The 20,039-nt window shown below is 40.0% G+C and overlaps 2 protein-coding genes across 2 annotated transcripts in view; both read right to left on the reverse strand.

Moving 5' to 3' along the window:
- The window catches only part of LOC138033664 (glutaminase kidney isoform, mitochondrial-like), a 74,118-nt gene that overhangs the window by 18,966 nt on the left and 35,113 nt on the right, over positions 1-20,039 (reverse strand).
- Positions 5,533-8,394, reverse strand: LOC138033663 (uncharacterized). The gene has a single exon (XM_068881454.1). The coding sequence runs from the start codon at positions 8,080-8,082 to the stop codon at positions 6,337-6,339; it is 1,746 nt and encodes a 581-aa protein (XP_068737555.1). The 5' UTR covers positions 8,083-8,394; the 3' UTR covers positions 5,533-6,336.

Genomic DNA, 20,039 nt, shown 5'->3' on the forward strand with positions numbered 1-20,039 from the left:
TATTCATTATTATACACTTAATGTACGGTCCCAAGGGAAACAGCTAGTTTTGATTTCCCTGGAGCCCTGATGTTTCCCTCGGGGTCATAAATTAAGTGTATAGTATTTGCAAATGGAACAAATATGATGAATTTTTTACGCTCGGTATTGGAGTCAATGAGCATTGAATATGTTAGTCGGAATGTTAAGAATGTTTCAAGTGTCTTATAGCCAAAACTTACGTAATCACAGAGCCAATCACGTTCTGAAGGAAACACACCCTTCAGCCAACCACAAATCAAAGTGATTCTTGACTTGGTTTAACTAGCCAATCAGAACACAAAGCAAGTAAACGAAGCTGGTTCCAAGCACGGGAAAACGAGAGTGACTAAGTCAAGCAAAGTGCCTGGACTCTATGTCTCGCATGTGCTCGATGGCTGCTGAAGGAAACGGTAAACAACTGACAAGAAGCAAAACTTAATCTTTCTTTAAGCCACCCAAGAAAACTGAGCAACGGCAAGTTTCTTGGAGCAGTTACGGCAAACAATTTTGTTAAACAACTAGATTACATGAGCCAGGCAGGTGTCAGTTTGCCGGGATCTCGGCACGTTAGTTACACGCAACAAAAATCAACTTCGCGATTACAGGACAACCGGGCCAGCCCGGTTAGCCGAAATCCCGGTGCCGGGATCCCGGCTAACTGGGCTGAAATTTTTCCATGTAATTGCGTTTGCCGGGACAGCCCGGTTAGCCGGGCCAGCGATTTCTAAACACTTCACACCCCTTTAGAGCAAAATGGCCGACGGAATAGTCGTTTTTATATGTTTAAATAAAGGATGTATATAGAAAACCTTGAGGCTTCTTTAAATTGTAGAATAGTGAATTTTAATAACAATTTAGCGAGATAAACGTCTCTCCACTTCTTGTTGTTGTTCTTATCTTTTTTCACACGACATAGTCTAAATTTAACCCAAGCCGGGCTGGCTCACTTCATGTAATACAGGGCTGAAACTCATCCGGCAAACTTGACCAGCCCGGCTGACCAGGCTGGTCCGTCTCATGCAATCAGCCCCTAAGAGCGTAAACTTGGTTGCCTGTTGTACGTGTTACACAAAAACAGAAGGCACCGAGTTGGGTGGTATCGAACTGGGTCCTGTGGACCATTTGAAGGGTCACCCAGATGTCGTGCCAGCAGTGTCCCTTTGGCTCACGCATTCACAAATTTTTGTAATGTCCTGTCCCGTTTTGAAGTCTGTTACTTTTTTAAGCTTTGGTAATAAATTCAGTTCAAGCATAACAAAACTAGCCTGCAAGCAGGCTCTTCTGTTGAAAATGACGCGTGGTCGAAATACAGGGGCTTGGTTTCTAGTTTCTTTCGAAACTAGTAACCAAGCCCATATATTTCGACCGCACGCCATTTCAACGGAATACTTGCAGGCTATAACAAAACACGCTCTCGAGTAAAACTCACTCGTTTCTTCTTTAAGTTAAATAGTCTACAAAAAAACCAACTGCAAATTGCTCTGACGGATGTTTTCATGCATGTCTAGCAGTTGCACTAAGCAAACGTTTATTCCAATAATAATTAATAATTATTCTTTGAAATCGAGGTGAATAGTGGCAGAATATTTAGACGGAGGTAGAACGTGTTTCATACGTCACAAATAATCAGGTGCCATACCATGCAAGACGTTAAAGGTAAGAAGTAATATTTAAAGGGACTAGGTCACGCAATTTTAGGCAATTTCAGCACTGATCAAATGGTCATAGAATTAACTAAAATATCAAAATAACTGTTCAAAACTATAGAAGATCTCTAACAAAACGCAGGGAAGCCAAGAAGGGACATGGATGAACAAAACTGGAGAGGATTGAAATGGATTGAGTTTGGGTAAATTTGAAAAACGTCGGCCCACCGTTTTTCAAAATTACATCAGTCTATATTAAAATGTCATTTACAAAGCTGGAAAATCATTCTCAGTTGTTATGTGGCCGTGATTTTGAAAATGAAAGACTCTTGCTCTGCCAATTTGACGTTTAGAGCTCAAAATTAACAAAATTAAACAAAATTACCTAAAACAGTGTGACCTAGCCCCTTTAATGTTAATATTCTGTAGCAGACAGGCAGCCAATGTAATTCACGAAGCAGAGGGGTGATGTGGAAAAATCTTGGGGCGCAATAAACCAATGGAGTGCTTGAATTCAAAAGACGCTGCAGTTTTTCACACTTGATATTTTGGCAACCCATAAAGTAAACTATTGCTGCAGTAGTCGATTCTGCTAGTGATAAACGCATGAACTAGTGACTCAGTGCTGCTTCTAGACAAGTATTTTCTGATATGTCTGATGTTATAAAGATCATAAAATGCACTTTTACATGACCTAATAATATTTACATTCATATACAAATGACGGTCGAGCCATACGCGGACTGATGGGGAAGGACTGACATTATAGTCGCCGACTCTGACACTATCAATGAATACTCTTGCTAGCTGCTTTCGCGATCCAACCAGCAAGAATTCGGTCTTATCATCATTAAGCATAAGTTTCCTCTCACACATCCACTGTCGTTTTTAATGGAAGTAACAGCAGCCGCTTCGCCACTAAGGAAGGACTGAACATGTTGTTTCCACTTCATAATTCCTCTTCTTTTCAGTCTAACCTGATACCAGGTCAAAAACTTTTTTGGCTTTACGTTTGCACCAAAAAGTATTGAAACAGCCGGGAGTTAACAGTAAAAGGCAAGCCAAAAGACAGATGAAGAAACTTCAAATTCTCAGCGAAAGATTAATGATAATCGATCGTAAAAACACCAAAATCTCTGCAGTGTCTGACTTCAATGAATCAAGGGGAAGGTTTGCGTGATGTTCTGTCAAAAGGTAGAAATTGATCACGTGCTAAAACACAACAAAGGTGCACGTGATCACCTTGTGTCAAGGTTCTTGCTAACGTTGAATAAACTTCAGTGAAGAGTGTCAAATTGTTCGTCGCTTTCAGAGTTAACGTACTTTTTCGCCAAGAAACTTCCGTCTTTCGTTTTTTAATTTTGTTGTAATAGTTAATTGGATATTTGCATTTCATCCGTTGCTGTTGCGTCAGGAAGCCTTCTTTGTCGGGTTATAGACCCGAGACCCGACTCTTATCTGCAACACTGTTGACGGCGCTGAAACTGGATTTTCCTAGGAGTAATGCTGGCTGGACTAATCCGAAAATATAAAAGAAAGGAGAATTTGACGAAGAGGAAAATGCTACTAAACTTTTTGTGTGCGTTGAGATGTTTATTACAACCTTCTTATGCAAATTTTTGACTGAGAATATTAAATTACAAAAAATATTCGGCTGCAAGATCGTTAAAAGATCTTTATTTTTGAGCATTCATTTGGACAAAGAGATGCAACGCTTAGCGAAAAATAATATTTCAAGTGAATAGGCTGAAAAAAAAATGCGGGAAATCTCTCTCTTTAAGAGAAAGTTAAAGGAATATATTAACAATAACTTCATTTTAACGGGGACAGTTTTTCAGTGAGTGATTAAACTAGAGTGACTAAACAAGTCTTTTTAAAACTATGGCTACCTATTACTCATTTGCCGGAAAGAACACGGCTACAAATTCCTGTCATCTTCATGAGGAAACTGCTTGGGTATTTAATTTCGTTCTAAGCTCTTTAAGAGCGTAATCAGTGAAGATCATATTTGCTACCTCCAAAGCGGAGACGTGTGCTCCGTCAGCGCAAGTATGACTTTATATTACATAGAGTTAAAACTGAACGCTTCAAGCACTGTTTCCTTAACAGATGCCTTTTCAATTAAATTCACTGTATATAAGGAACTTTGTGTTACAATTTTTTAATATATTCTTGATTATAACTTTCTTATCTACATATTGTAAAGTTATACGTTTCTTGTCTCTGATTTTATTAAAAACATATTGATTGATTGATTGATTGATTTTATGCAAATTAAGTTAAGCTCGAACATTGCACAACAAGATGAATCCACAACGGCCGAAAAATCTAACAAAAGCCTTTTTCAGCGTAAAATTTATTGAAACAAGCAACATATTTGCTATTAGAGGCAAAAAAACCCTTCCTATTTCAATTGCGAGCGTGCAAACAAGAAACACAATCCGTGTCACAAACCATATGCAATTAAATAAAGTTCTCAGCGTTCAGGATCAACCCTTTTCTGAAGAACCTTTTCCGAGAATGATAAAGCACAAAACAGACAACAAGCTTTCTTTCAAATAATTCTTCACTGTTACATTTCAACTCATTTTTGTACCTGAAGACTTTGCAGAGTTGAGGAGCAAGGATGGCACAGTCGGTTAGGTCCCGAGTCCGATCCCCGGATCTCACTTCTTCCCTTTTCAGTGTAGCTTAAAGTAGCTTTAAATACCCTTAAAAAAACGTATCACTGATGGAAAGAGGGGGGGGGGGGTTAATAGCGCACCGTCGGCTTCCTGCGTGAATACCCTCGGGTAAAGGAATTACCGACGTTAAATAAGGTGTACCTTTACGTTTACAACTGAAATGCGACTTCAGTAAACACAGATGCATTCAAGACGTTCGATTCCGTCAATGTTTGTTAAACCCATGCAGAATTTACAGAACGTTTTTCTGAAGTTCCGCGGCACAGCAAGCAAGTGCTGATCCCTGGACCTTAGCTGGTATTTGGACTGACTTTGTGGCTTTAGAAGATCTTTAAGGTAGACAGGTGCAGTTTCATTGAGGGATTTATAGACAATTCAAATCGCTTCTTGAAAGATGCCGAAGGACCGTAAACATAAAGGTCCAACTTTGAAAGTTCTTTGTAAAGATATGTCAGGCATTGATAACGAAAGAGAAGCAACGGGCAACCCGCTTGGGAGACCTGTGACTGAACTCAAATGGTCACCACAGTGCTAACGGATCATATCATAAGACCTTAAAACCAGTCAAAAAGTAAAAACGCCCGCAAAAGTCAAACTTTATTATGTACACTTTTACTTTTTTAAAAAATTCCACAATATGGTTACCACACTGTTTCATTGATGAAATCGGTGTCGCCGCCAAAAGACATTTTGACAACCTTGACTGACATTGGATTTCCACCCTTGAACTTCACTAGCTCCTATTTCTTAATAGTCAGTTCGCAGGATATGCACGTTTCTGTTCGCTAACCAGTAGAAAGGCTTACCGGTATAAATTCTGCTAACCTGTACTTTACACCCGCCACAGAAGTGAACCGTTATGTAGTATTTATTCAGAAAACCAGTAGGCGAACTTCTTTAGGATTAGAGTTTGATCGTAGCACGAGTCAAGTTCGAGCCCGAGTCAAGTTCGAGTCACGAGTCAAGTTCGAGTCAAGTTAAATTTTCCTTTTTTTTTAGTAGTTTTGTTTTTAATTGCTGTGTCAAAATAATGTACCAGAGGTAATTAGGCCTAATTAGGTCTTTTTAGGGCTAATTAGGCCTAAAATTAGCTTTCAAGAATGTTTAGGGTACTTTTCTTTAGGCCTAATTAGGCCTAATTAGCCCTAAAAAGACCTAATTAGGCCTAATTACCTCTGGTACATTATTTTCACACAGCAATTAAAAACAAAACTACTAAAAAAAAAAGGAAAATTTAACTTGACTCGAACTTGACTCGGGCTCGAACTTGACTCGTGCTACGATCAAACTCTTAGGATTAAGTCACTTAAAATAGCCATGTATTTCTTCTTTCAGATCGAATAACCTGTTTGTCAAGGAATCAATAAAATCACTGAATTGTACGATTTGTGGCGGTGATATTTGAACGGCGAGCTTCTACGCGGAACACACACCGTAATGACTGACCATCGTTCCCACGAAGTGGTTCGTCAATAAAACCCTACTTTTTACAACAGAAAATTGAGTTATCATTATAAGATGCCGTCACATTTCTCGGAATGAGCAAGTAATTCGGATTTAATAACTGACTTAGATCATTCATAGATCACGTGTAAATCCTTCGTGACCCGTGATCGTCACGGCGTCAGAAAGATATCACAAAAACTACAGCAAGGGTGTTATGGAGCACTCTGTGGGGCTAACGAGCAGGCTTTATCATAGCATCTCGAAGCATGGCACCTTAAATCCTTTATGGAAGGAATAAGCTAAAAATGCATTCAAGAAATCAACAACGACGAAAGATCTTACTTGTTACACGTGATTTACCGATCTTCGTGACATACATAAACACATACATGCCGTCTTTTTTTGAAAATGCAATGATGTCGACAATAGTTACATAACTAATGATATTTCACAAAGCTGCTACCGAGAGGCCTCGTACTACATGTCTCACTGTTATACAACAGCTTGTAATCAAATGTGGTACTCGAAAAGGGTTCCATTTACTTTTCCGCGAGTCCCTCAAACAGGGACTCCCGCGGCTTTGCCAGTTTTCGAATGATGTGCATAGAAGAACTGAGACTTATGGTCAGAGTGAAGCCGAAGGCTAAAGTGAGGAGAGCCGTGAGTTTAAAGTTGTTTAACGATCCCTCGGCGTTCTGTGCGAAGTAAAACACGGCTACAATGTCGCTCTCGATATAAGCACAGATCATACAGATGCTGATGTAAAAAACATAAGGCGTCACAAACTTGTGTTTATCAAGAATGATTATGAAAAGCGCATTGCAAACTGTGTACAGGGTGTTGTGTGATGCAAGATAAGAAAACAGATGCCAGGAAAAATCGAAATTGTTTGCAAAGGAACAATATGGTACCCCTACTCCCAAAGCAAGTAAATACATATTTGACGCAAACCAGTCACTTCGAATCAATTTTGCAAAATTTGTTCGAATGTTCCACGTGGCTTTACAGGCGAAGCGACTGTACATGAGGAAACAAAATATCTGAAAAGGCGGCCAAACATTAAAGAACACCACAGTCTTAACTAAAATCATGATGACGAGGGGGACATTGCAGTTTTTGATGTACGCGTCATTATCAAATCTAAAAAAAGATAGCCCTCCGAAAGATATATCTACAGGGAGTGCTGCGAAAAGAAGAATCAAATAAGAAAAGCCCCGAACACTCAGGGCAATTTTGAGTTTGTACAAAATCACTTTAAGACGGTATGCTGTAAATGCCATACCTCGAAGCTGCCCGGCATAATTTATATCCGCTCTAACGGCATTTAGCAGTGGCTGCTCTTCGTCAATAACCCCTTGTTGATTTTCTAAAGTCTGTTCTACAGACAAGCCAGAGTTCAGATCTGTTTCCGCACTATGTCCATTGCCTTCTTCCATGGTTCGTGTTTCGCTTCCACTAACAATCTCGTTCGAGACATTCGCCTGACCTTCGTCTGCTCTTTGAGCGCCAGACATGCAACAAAACTTCTTTTTGCGTCTCATCCACTCCAAAGTTATTATTGGTGGAACAAGAAACCAGAAGAAAGAATGGCACAAGTATGTCTCCATCTTGATATTCCATTCTTCTTCAATTTGGATCTCCACAAGAGTTTTGTGTAGTTTGCGCAAAAACCACTCAGAAGGCCGAGGATCACCGTCCACTTCCAATGAGCTCCTGATCACTCCCTGGGGTTGACAAAACTCGGGTGTAGTGCTTAAAACCGGAATAAGCAGTAGTCTGTTCGTGTTATTTGAAGCAAACGAAACGTCTGAATCGCTTCCAAAATATATCAGCATAGAATACCCAGCATTCTGTACATTCATTACCAAATTCGCGAAAGGACACAGCCATTCGTCGTTGTGTTCAACACTAACAACGGCGATTTTGTGTATATGCGTCTTCAAGCCGTTCAAATCATCCAGGGGTTGGCATGCAGTTGCTAGGATGAAAGACAGCGCCAGGCCATTAAAACGAAGGTCTTGGTCGTTGCCTGTTACTGCTTGTGTAAAAGACAAAATTGACGGCAATGCAAGCTCAGATTTCTCATCGTACACCTTATGTTCAAATAAGCCGCATTCGATGTTCACTTGATAAGCAGCAAGGAACGCTTCTGTGTTAGAATAATGCTGATGACCTTCGGTGGAGTCGTGCAAATTATTTATAGGAAGGAAGAAACTGACGGTAACCAAAGTGATTACGGCGAGGAAGCAAATGCAGCTCCCAGTTGCAATGCACTTTCCCGACATCTCGCTTGTCTTGTAAAATCAACCTCGATCGCAAGCGAGAGCTTTATGTAGCTTGATCGTGAGCAGTCTTTTCTCCGAAAGTAATAAAATAACTTCCGCCTAGAGATCTGAGGTCAACCGGTCAGACTGTTGGCCCAGTTTGGTACTTGACGCTCAGAAAATTATAGTGCCCTGGAGCTATCAGAAATGAACTTGTAGGAGCAATGACATAAATTTATTGCTGTTATTTCGTTCGCTTTCATACCATGTGACCAACGACCGTCAGTTTCTGCAATGTTGCATTCAAGCCAGTTGATATGCATTGGAAAGTGCTGTTGAAGTGTTTTCAATATCCCCGCTGTTGATTTGTGACTTCTTATCGTCAGTATAGTCGCTGCTTATTCTTGCGAGACAGCAGTATAGTAAATAGGGGTACCAGCGCAGTTTCCATTACTTTGCGTTCGATTTTTGAAAATCTATGTCGAATAAGATTTGCGCTGGTTTCTTGGAAAACTATATGTTATATGATGACAAAATATGAAACCATGAAAGGATTCCTGAGGGTTGGAAACAGGGACTTGTTGTTAAACTGCCAAAAACGGGTACATGTAATCTTAAGGGCTGCAAAAACTCAAGAGGGATAACGTTGCTGTCTGTAGTGGGAAAAGAATGGGCAGGATGATTATCGATCGAATAAGGAAGGGTGTTGAAAGAAGATTAAGGAAGGAACAAGCCGGTTGTAGGAAAGGCAGGGGAACAACAGACCAGGTTTTCATTCTACGAAATATCATTGAATAGGCAAACGAGTGGCAAGCTATACCCTGTATTTGAACTTTACAGATTTTGAAAAAGCTCTTGATTCCATCCACAGAGAACGTTTATGGGAGATCATGGGGAGGTATAGAATTCCGGAGAAAATAGTGAAAATGGTCAAAGTGTCTTATAGTGGCTTCAAGTGTGCAGTGGTGGATGGGGGAGAGATAGGCGAATGGTTTGACATAAAAGTGGCGTCAAGCAGGGATGCAATATGTCTGGATTCTTGTTTTTGATCATAATGGATTGGGTAATGAGAAGAACAGTTGGAAATGGTGAGAATGGCATAAGATGGAGGTTTACCTCCAAACTTGATGATTTGGACTTCGCAGATGACATAGCTCTAATTTCCTCTGCCAAACAGCAGATTCAGGATAAAACAACAAAGCTGGAGGAAGAAGCCAGACGAGTAGGGCTCAAGGTCAGTACAGAAAAGACGAAAACGATGAGGATTAACGCAAGAAACCAAGTTAAGATTGTAGTCAATGAAATAGATATTGAGGTTGTTGATGAGTTCACATACTTAGGAGCGAAAGTGTGCAAGGAAGGAGGTAGTATGAAGGACCTGAAGAACAGACGATCCAAAGAAAGAGGTGCATTCATCAGATTGAAGAACATGTGGCGTTCCAGTAGCATCTCAAGGAAAACAAAGTTGAGACTGTATAAGACACTGGTAGTGCCGGTATTGTTATATGGATGCGAGACGTGAAAATGAACAAAGGAGATGACAAAGCTATAAGTGCCTATGACGGATCCTACGAATTACATAGCAAGATCATGTCAGTACTAAAGAGCTGTTGGAAAGAGCGAGTAAGAAACCGCTGAGTGAGAAAGTGAGGTATCGTAGATGGAATATGATTGGTCACATCTTGAGGCAAGATCGTAATAATGATTCTAACACTGCAATAAGCTGGGCCCTGGAAGGGATAAGAAGACGGGGAAGGCCGAAGACAACATGGCGGCGAACAGTTGAAAAGGAACGTAAAGAGGCAGGGTGGAGATCATGGGAGGAAACGAGGATGATTGCAGCGGACAGACAACAGTGGAAGACCTCTGTAAAGGCCCTATGTGCCACGAGGCACGAGGAGGATAGGTAGCAGATAACATATGTTGTAAAAAATATTCAAATTTTCTGAATCAAAGATTTGGAAAACTATAAGAAAATAAATTTTTTTTGGAAAACTACAAGGAATAACTTCTTTGATCTCCATTTTTGAACAACTATATCGTTTGTAAATATTCACAAAATCACGAAAGCATGACATTCTCGGAAAAGACAGGAAGTTAATGATGAAAGGGACTTTCCCTCAGTCGCACGCGTCAGACTCATTACCATTATTAATAAGATTGTTTTAAAGTAACGTTTGGCAGTAAAATTTGTGAGTAAAGTTTGGCATCCGATTGATTTAGACAGACACAGCTGCGCCGTGACGTCATGATTTTGGTTTGTTAATGTGTTCAAAATAATAATATATACTGATAATGTATAGAACAAAATTGTAACGATATTATTCATAATGAATTGAAGGATATGGGGTATGGCTTTTGCGAATTTTGTTGGGTGGTACTTCCTGTGTTGACTGTGTTGTGGAACTTGAACATGAAGATGAAAGACGCATCGTCTTTCGCTCTCGCTTCCTTTAACTTGGCAACAAGGACAGCTTTCTTGTCGCTAAGCTTAAAAGGAACATGCATTTCCTTTAAAACGTCTCTCAGAATTATTACTGTCATTTCTTCTGGACTGCCCTATTTTAAATCATCCAATGTTCTTTGCTTCTCAGCTTCTTCTCTTTGGATGCGTTCGCGATCTTGTCGCACAACTTCAGGCAGAACTGCAGTTACCTCGAATAGGTTATCCTCAGTCAATTCTATGAAGCTCTTCAGGTTGTAAGGTAAACAGGCATTCTTTTCCATTATGTACATTAAAGTTTGACGTTTTTCTGTACACAAGGTTACTTTCATTACCTGTGATCCCTTGATATTCCCTTATCCAAACTTTAATCATGCCCTGCTGTGACTTGCTAATTTTATCAAAAGTGCGTATGGGAAACGATGCGGATGTTCTCAACGTACGGGTTATTCGGCAAATACGACCGACAATCAAACCGATTTCAGGGACATAAAGCGCTACCCATTTCCCTAATATTATGTCCTCTGGGTTATTGTCAGTTAAACACTCCACTGTCTTGTAGTTTTCGTTTTAAATATCTCCTGTATTTTTCTTCTGGGTAAATGATAGACAAGATTTCCCCCCTGGTATCGCCACTTCCGATTATGGGTAACTGGGCGGCTTTAGAAGCCACCAAGGCGCTACTCTCAGTATCCCAGGAGTACCAAACGTCAAAAAACATCTTCACGAGCCTGGATCTGTTCAAAGACACCGACAACCTAGGTACAAAAAAAAAGCTCGAGTTTGGGAAATACTACCATCGTAAAATGTCTGGAAAAGGAATAATTTGCTTCCGATATGTACTGAAAGGTCAGCATGTGGGTCAAAACCTAACTTATGGGAATGTCCTTGAAATGAAGAAGGAGGAAGGCAACAGCTACGACAGATTTGACGTACAGGAAGGACTAGATGATGAAATCGATAAAACGCTCAACCTTAAACGCTTTTCTCGTATATTCGTTTACTAGGTAGCAACACCAGTCTTCAGAAATATGTTTGAAATAAATACTCTTTTGGATTATCGACTATTATCGCTAATCATCGATTATTATGGATTATTATCGATTGCTATCGATTTTTGCCAATTGATAAAAATCGACAATTTTTTTCTGAGTTCGATTGTGATCGATTACCGATCTCAATCGATAGCAATCGGCGATTGATATCGATTGATATTGATTGGTTTCGGATGATTTCCAATATCGATTTCTACCGATTGACTACGCCTCGAGCTATGATTTACTTGCTCCTCACATAGAGTTTTATGAAAATAAATACAAATTTAGACGAAAATCAGTATACATAAGAAAATATATTTTAAACGTCATAAATGATGTAGCGCAAAAAAATAGTAAACAAATTAGTTATCATAATAGAGAGAAAATCCAGAGAATATTCGCTTTAATTAATGAAGTATTACCGCAGGTTAATAAATAGAGGATATCACACGGCCGCGTGGAGATACGAAATTTCTCCAGGCTATAAGTATAAAAACGAACACCCCTTTTAAAACTCCACCTACGCGCCTGCATTCTATGTAATCTATGTTGGCATGACGCTTTTTACTGGGACAATTAAAGGAGGTGATATATCTGGTTTTAGTTGTAGGAGGTTGATCGCCTATTGCATTTATTGAATGACTTTAAATCACGGTTGCTTTTCGTAAGTGATTTGACAATATGAGAGCACATTGGGTTTAAATAGTATGCATAGATATGTACACCTGCCTCTAGGATAGGGTTATTTCATGTTGTAACACGCTTTTCGTGTTTGCGCAAAGGTTAACTGGAACCGGTTTCAAGGAAGATTTACAATCACTCATAATTCCGAGTGTTAGCTTGCTTGTTCAATTGAAAGGTTCAAATCGGTTGGCTTTTTGTTAGGTATCTTAAAGCACCCTTTGTTATCATTTAGTGTTTTATATACAGTTTTCCATCAACCAATTACGAAATAGTTATTTTTAGCACCCCTCTCAGGACATTTTATGAGGATACTTAATTTATTTTGCAATTTGTTTCTGTCCTAGCTTTAATAAGTTTATTTATATTTGAAATGATACAATGGATTCCACAAACACGCGGGGAAGCACATCTTGGATGCCTGGCCAGTTTACATATGCCATTTATTACTTGTATCATACTGAAAATTGAGTCACTTTTCACAAGGAAGTTAAGTCCCATACAAATCTTAGACGAAACACCGCAATGCCGGACACGGATCACTCATGTCGCTCGACATGCATCGGCTGCTTACGACTGGTAACGAGGGTGGAACAGCATAGTTTCCGCTCAATTGCACAAAAATATGTGCATAGTTAGCCATTTTTTTCAGTACAGCAATGTCGTCGTGTGCTGTTTTCTGTGGAGGATGTTTCCTATGCGCCGTACTCATTTTGATCCAAGTGGGTTTCTTTGTGGTTTACGAAGTAACATACCTATTTTCCCCAATACTGGTGATTGGTTTGGCGGGTCTTGCTTTTATCTGTGTTATGGCCACAGTATGCCTGTGTGTAATTACGTGTGATGAAGATCGAGATACGAGTAGTTTGCGGGTTTCTACCCTTATCTGGGTGGTATACGTTTCATTCGGCGTGGTTCCTAGTGTAATTGCGATATGGGTATTCGTCTTAGACGCTGGTCTCGACAAAAGCAGTTTTCTTGGTCCAAATTTACTGAAGGGGATCATGTGCCTTACACCATTCGTGTTATTACTGATGACGAATACCATAAAAGACGACATCTCCGAGCAACGAAGGGAACGATTGTGGCACATGTCATTCCAGATAGCGGTAGATCTTTTCGACGTTACAGAGATGCTGCATGCCATTTTGGAAGCACAGGAACAGGAAATTGCCATTTCAAGAAATTTACGGATAGGCATGATTGCCATTGCTTGTTTCGCCTATCTGCTGCCGTCCTTCCAAATGGAAGAAACAAAAATTCTGAAAGCAGGGCAGACGAAAACACGCTTCAAGACAACTCTTGTTCGCAACGTCCTTCAGATGATCGGCGTCAACTTTCCACTCCTTATCTTTCGCCTAACCTTGAAATCCTGGAAGAACGAGTTAATTTTTATTTCAAAAAACATAATTGGAATTGCATACTCTATCTGGAAGATCTGCAAGCTTTGTACGAAGTGTAATTCAGATGAAAATTACGACTACAGTTCACTGCCAAATAAACTGGAGGTAGATTGAGTACTGACAAGGTAATTCGTATGATATGAAATCAAACTTGTTGCCGATTTAACTGATCGTTCCGATTTGTAAATACGGTTGTTACTGCACGTCAGAACATTATAGACATGCTAAAATGAGTATTTTATTAACTTTTGCATAATGCTTATTGACCTTCGAAGAAGTTTACAATCAACCCTTGTTGCAAAGGCAACAACTCCGTATATTGCAAATTTTTCTTAAATATGACAATGTCCAAGTATAGTCACGGCACTCTCAATATCCGTCGTGCGCACGAAACTGAGATATCATGATTTACGCAATTTTGGGTGTCGCAGAGAAAAATGGCGGATTTTTGAGCATTTCTGCAATAAATTCCAATTCTCCTGCTCAAGCTTCCGGAATATTCCGCGCCATGTCGCAGGGTAATTGTCAAATAGCCTGCCTGCTTGTTAGAAAATGCAGTTTAGTGCATTATTTCATTATTCATTATCTGCTGCTACACTCATCTGGAGCTGCTATATACAATTTTGTTTTTGGCGATTTTCCTGTCATGTAAGCATTGTCTTAAATTCACACAGTTGTTGCCTGCGCATGATGAGCCAAAGGTGACTGTTTCAGAATAGGATATGTGCTGCTTGAAATCGCTGAGTTTTCAAAGGGAGAAAATTAATTCTTTGCATACTGGACAGTAACTGGATGGTTTGAGTCACTGAAAAATGCAACATACAGTACAGCAAACACCCGCATATAAGAACACTTTTTTCAGGTTTAGGGTTGATCGTGTTCTATTTGAGGGGTGCTTAGTGAGAAATCAGCCTGAAAGTGGCCTTAAAATGTTCTTAAAATTGGTTTCAGAAATACTTCAAATGATATATTACTAGAGGTTTAATTAACATACAATGCTGTTTTGTAAAAGATTTTATAGTTTGCAATGGTCCTGAACACCATAGTACTTTGATATAAGTTACTGTATGGTTTTTTTCCCTTATCCTAATACCCTTTCCCTTCGTATTAAGAACATGTTTTATTTATCAGGATGAATTTGTTCTCACTTATATGGTGCTTTATTGGCCAAATTTCAGCCTGATGTTCTTAATCCACTCTTTCTTATATGCGGGTGTTTACTGTATGACATTGACTTGTTTTTCTGGTCAAATTTTGCCTTTTTTCAGCTTTACTGTTTCTTATTGGAATAAATTGTTTTCATTTTGTTCGTCGTTACTGTTTTGTTCGCGGACTTTGCTTTATAACAGTTTTATCTTAAAGCTCCGTTTACACCCCCTTCGAGTGTTGAAAAATATTTCACGAGTGAGTGCAGCGAAAACAGGAAGTCGTACGTCATTCAAAAGGGGTTTTCCCTATGAGCGAGTTATCAAAGATTAAGTTTACGACAAAGTTTTATTACAAAGTTAACTTGAACTTTTTGTCATTCTGCTTTTCGAATTTGTCAGCAAGAGGGCATAAATCAATGATTGTCTCATCTAGAATTCTCATTTCAAAAAAGAATTGAGTGGAATTGACTGCGATTAAATTCTCCACCTCTAAGAGAAGCTCTTAAATCGACTAACACTTTTACATGTTGTGTAACCAAATTTACTCATATTCATTTTTCGTTTATAATTTCTTACTTCAGATACTGTTTTCAGTACCAATCCCGAACCAGAAATCACACCCAAAACGATAGGGTTGAGGATGATTCCACGCGCTATTGTGCCACAAGACACTAAAGTGGCAGATACAGTATTTATAGCCAAATTCAATCGTTTAAAATGCTTGAAAGCTCTCTTGTAAGACCAACATTCCTTATAACTAGACGATCTACGAGCGAGAACTGGGTTGCCTGTGGTACGTGTTGCAAAAAAACAAAAGGCACTGAGTTGGGTGGTATTAAACTTCAGGGTCCCAGTTAACTTTTTCAGTTGGGGGGGGGGGGGGGTGGGGAGAGGTCATGTACACAATTTGAGGGGTCACCCAGATGTCGTACCAGCAGTGTGCCCTTCGGCTCACACCTTGAATTATTTTGTAATGTCCTGTCCAGTTTTGAGGTCTCAGTTTACTTTTTTACGCTTTGGTAATAAATTCAGTTCAAAAATAACAAAACTAGCCTGCAACCGGCAAGCAGGCTCTAAATATAGGCTATAACAAAATACGCTCTTGAGTAAAACTCACAGTAAATAGTCTACAAAACAACTAACTGCAAATTGCTCTGACGGATGTTTTCCTGCACGTCATGGATGTATTACAGTTGCACTAAGGAAACGTTTATTCGACACACTAAGGAAGGACTCAACAGCTGACAGTAAAAGGCAAGGCAAAAGACAGATGAAGAAAAATATAACATAGTTTTTATATATAACTCTCAATCGAATTTTCAGCGAAAGATTAATGACAATTGATCCTAAAAACACTAAAATTTCTGCAGTCTCTGACTTTTATGAATCAAGGGAAAGGTCATGATGTAGTCCCGGAGCATGTGTAATGCCGTGGGAATTTCATGAAGAAAGCAAGCCACTCGTCTGAATTTGTGAAGGGGATTCTAAATAACATGAAGAGTTTTGGTGGCAACTTTGGAACTTGCTCAGAAGACAGGATTTTTGGGGGATCGAAAATGTGACGTGGGCATCCCAACATGGAAACGAGGCTCAAACATAGCTATCCATTATTTCTGTACAATTGAACCACAATCACCGCAATTATGCAAATCAATGTCAAATATGAAATTGCGATTTCAAGAGGTTCTTAGGGTTACGTGCTCAAGCTAGCACGAAAACGAGGTTCACACAACAGCTGCACTAGAAAGCCCTTAAACGTCTCCTGACGAAGACCGTATGTCATTCGTGTAATCAAACATGCTAATATGGTAAGGGTTATCACGTGACCATGCTTTCACGAAAACGAGGCTGAGACGAAATCACATTGTTATAAGTGAAGCCCTAGTTATTTTTCAAAATGACAATCTTTTAAGGGAAAATACTCCACGAATTGATTAAAAATATAAATATGACAGACATTGCCCAGGTAACTAGGTTAATCAAAATAGTCTGACATATCCTTGTCACTGTTCATAGCAGTGATATAATGTAGCCAAAACATTACGGTGGATCACATTAACTTTTTTTGCCATATTAGAATCACTGGTACATCGAAATCTACCATAGCCTTTCTAACAAAATATCTTAGCATGGTTATTAGTTATAAATACTGTTCCTGATTGTCCATGTGGCTCACTCGTGTGTATACAATGATTTACAATGTTCATTTGGACTATAATCTAGTCGCCATCATCATCTGAAATGTCCTCTTCATCTGAGTAGAGAACATCTTCCTCCTGAACATCGTTATCACAGGTCTCCCCATTGGCGGAGCAGGTGGAGAGGTCTGTGCAGTTTAAACCAGCCTTGTGGCACTGACAACGGTTAGTGGAACACCTTTCTTTGGAGCATCCACACTTTACAAGTTGAAGAATCGCTTCAGGGGCTGGTGGCAGGTTTGTCATGACGGGTACCGATTCGTCTTGGTCCATTTGCCATCCATACTGCTGCGGTGATGGTAGCGCTGGGTTTGTTATTCTGTCGCTGCTCCAAACCATCAACTGGTAATGCGCTCTCAGGATTGCCTGGTACAATGCTGCTTTTGTTGGTGGAAGCCTGTCTGATTGTGCTTGCTTTTTCTTGAAAAGGAACCATCGTAGCTCTTTAACAGTCGTTATTGTTGTTCTCGGTTGATACAGACAAACTTCTCAATGGATGCGACAATTTCTTCATTCGGATGAGCAGCTTGCCCAAGTTAAGGGCAGTGAAAATGACACCTGTGTCCAGAGAGTGAATCTGTAGTTGGGTTGCACCATTAGTCGTAGCATCGAGGGCATGCAAGATCATCTGTGTGTCAGCGTCCTCTTGGTTACTCTGTTAATGTCCCACATTCTTGTGTGTTGCCTGACAATCACTTCCCCATGCCATCACCAGTTGCCTTCCACTACGATCAGGATACTCTTTAATCTCCATCTTGATCTTCGTGCGTGACAGGAGTCGTTTCAATGGAACTTGAGCAATGTGAATTGTGTCGGTGATGTGGTGATATACTGGAGCTTGGCCTCCTTGCCGTCTTACCCTGGTGGCCGCTTTGGGCGAAAAAGGGAAATCATATCTGTCGAAAATTAAACGCACTTCATTACTTCTAGTGTACTTCTGCAGAGCACGGTTGCTGAAATGTTCTATGGCTTGTCAAGTGACTGAACTTCTGCCATCCCATCTACAATTGCGACTTTCACTTGATCTTCATTTGGACTAGCTGCTCTCTTGTTGTTTCTGTTGTCATTCAGCTTCTCTAGAATGTTCATTAGATTACTCTCGGATGAACAGCGAAGCATTGTGCCTTCAGAGCAAACAATGACCGCGGGACTACCAAAAATTAATACTGGCCTACAGTCTCCTTTACATCGATTTCTGGCCTGCTCTTGCACACCATCATCATACGCGCGAAAAGGGACCTATCCTCTGAAGCTCCACAATCTTGTCTGCTGCAGTCACCTTTGTCACCTTTGCTCTGGTTTTCCATGTTAGGAGTTTTCTCTTCTTCATGGGCGACCAATGGCTGACTTCGCCAGCTTGGACTCGTTCTTTTACAAAACAGTCAAACAGTCTCCTGCCGATCTCACTTTGTTCACACAAATCTTTCTTTACCGTTTCTAGCATAACCACCTTGGTCACTAGGTTGAACAGGTCGGTATGTGCATCAGAGAATGGATTTGTGAACATTTAAATAGTGGCTGTTGACTGTGCTACACCTTTCTCTTTGCGGGCTGAGACAGCTGTAGTGAGGTTATGATGACGACCTTGAGGCTTGGAAGACACCCCCGCCATGTTCTTTGCGTGTTCAGCTAGGCTGGCGAACTCTGGAGGTATCAGGAAGAATTTTGTCCGAGCAGCTTCATTTAGGGTGATGCCAACCAATCCTCCAGAGACTTTCATAGAGCGGTTCTTATGTTCGAGTGCATTGTCGGCTCCTACTGCGCAGAATGGTACTTCAGCATTCTTGTTCACTACCCAGTTTCCTTGGATGAACTCTTCATAGATTTCTGGATCTGATGCTTTCAAGGATGATAGACTTTTCATTTGAAAACCCCAACCTTATAAATGCGTTTGAATGCACAGGTGTTATCTACCAACAATACTTCATACCTCATCTTTTTGCAATGTTCCATGCTCTCCAGTGCAGCTTTTGTGTCAGCCTTGTTTTCATGCAAGCATGGTCACGTGATAACCCTTACAATATAAGCATGTTTAACAATACTTTCGTCAAGAGACGTCGAAGGGCTTTCCAGTGCAGCTTTTGTGTGAGCCTCGTTTTCATGCTAGCTTGGTTCAATTTTACGGAAATAATGGATAGCTATTTACAATTTTATGATTGAGCCTCGAATCCACGCTGGGATGCACACGTCACATTTTCAACCCCCATAAATCCCGTCTGAGCGAGTTCCAAAGTTGCAACCAAAATTTTTCATGTAATTTAGGGTCCCCTTAAAGTGCCCCTGTGACCAAAAAATCAATTCATATTTTTCTTTGGATTTCAAAACTATGTTAACAAAACACTACGTTTTGCCTTACCCAAGTTTTAAGCCTTGATTTCAAAAAGACACCTCTTTATTTTAACTGTAATTTTCCTATTTAATGGTCCGCCATTACTAACATTATGTTCTTGAGAGAGCTGGATCGAGGAGAAAATGATGTCAAAGGCTCACTAGTTTAAGAATGCAATACGTGTGTACGCCGCAGAATTAATATGCAGCACGGGGGTTTTGGGCTTTCAGACTTTTAAACTCACGCTTTGCATATATAATAAGCTGCGTTCACACGCTGAAATTTTAAGCTAGTGAGCCTCTGACGTCACTTTTCCCTGGATCCAACCGTCTGAGGTCCAATCGGTCAGTTTTGAACGTGAGTAATGGCGGACCGTGAAATCCAAAACTTACACTCAAAGTAAACGGCCTTTGGATAAAAAGCAAAGCTCAAAATTTTGCAAGTCAGGTGTTAAGCAAACACACTTTCAAAATCTGAAGGAAAAAAGGAAGTGGTTATTTTTATCACAGGGGCACTTTAACAGATTCAGACTACTGGCTCGCTTTCTTCACGAAATTTCCACGGGACTTTATTTCATGACATTTGCTGCCGGGCTAATGTACTGTCAAAAGGAAGAAATTGATCACGTGCTAGGCAACCATTAAGGTGCACGGGATCGCGTTGTGTCAACCGAATGAACTATGGGAAAGAATGTTAATCGTTCGTCGTTTTCAAAGTAAAACAACGTACTTTTTAGCTA

Source organism: Montipora capricornis, chromosome 14 (assembly GCF_036669925.1).
Source record: "Montipora capricornis isolate CH-2021 chromosome 14, ASM3666992v2, whole genome shotgun sequence".
In the NCBI taxonomy this organism is placed as follows: Eukaryota; Metazoa; Cnidaria; class Anthozoa; order Scleractinia; family Acroporidae; genus Montipora; species Montipora capricornis.

What these genes read in the sequence shown, in the direction of transcription:
- LOC138033663 (XM_068881454.1), bottom strand. Translation starts at nt 8,082, where the DNA reads ATGTCGGGAAAGTGCATTGCAACTGGGAGCTGCATTTGCTTCCTCGCC.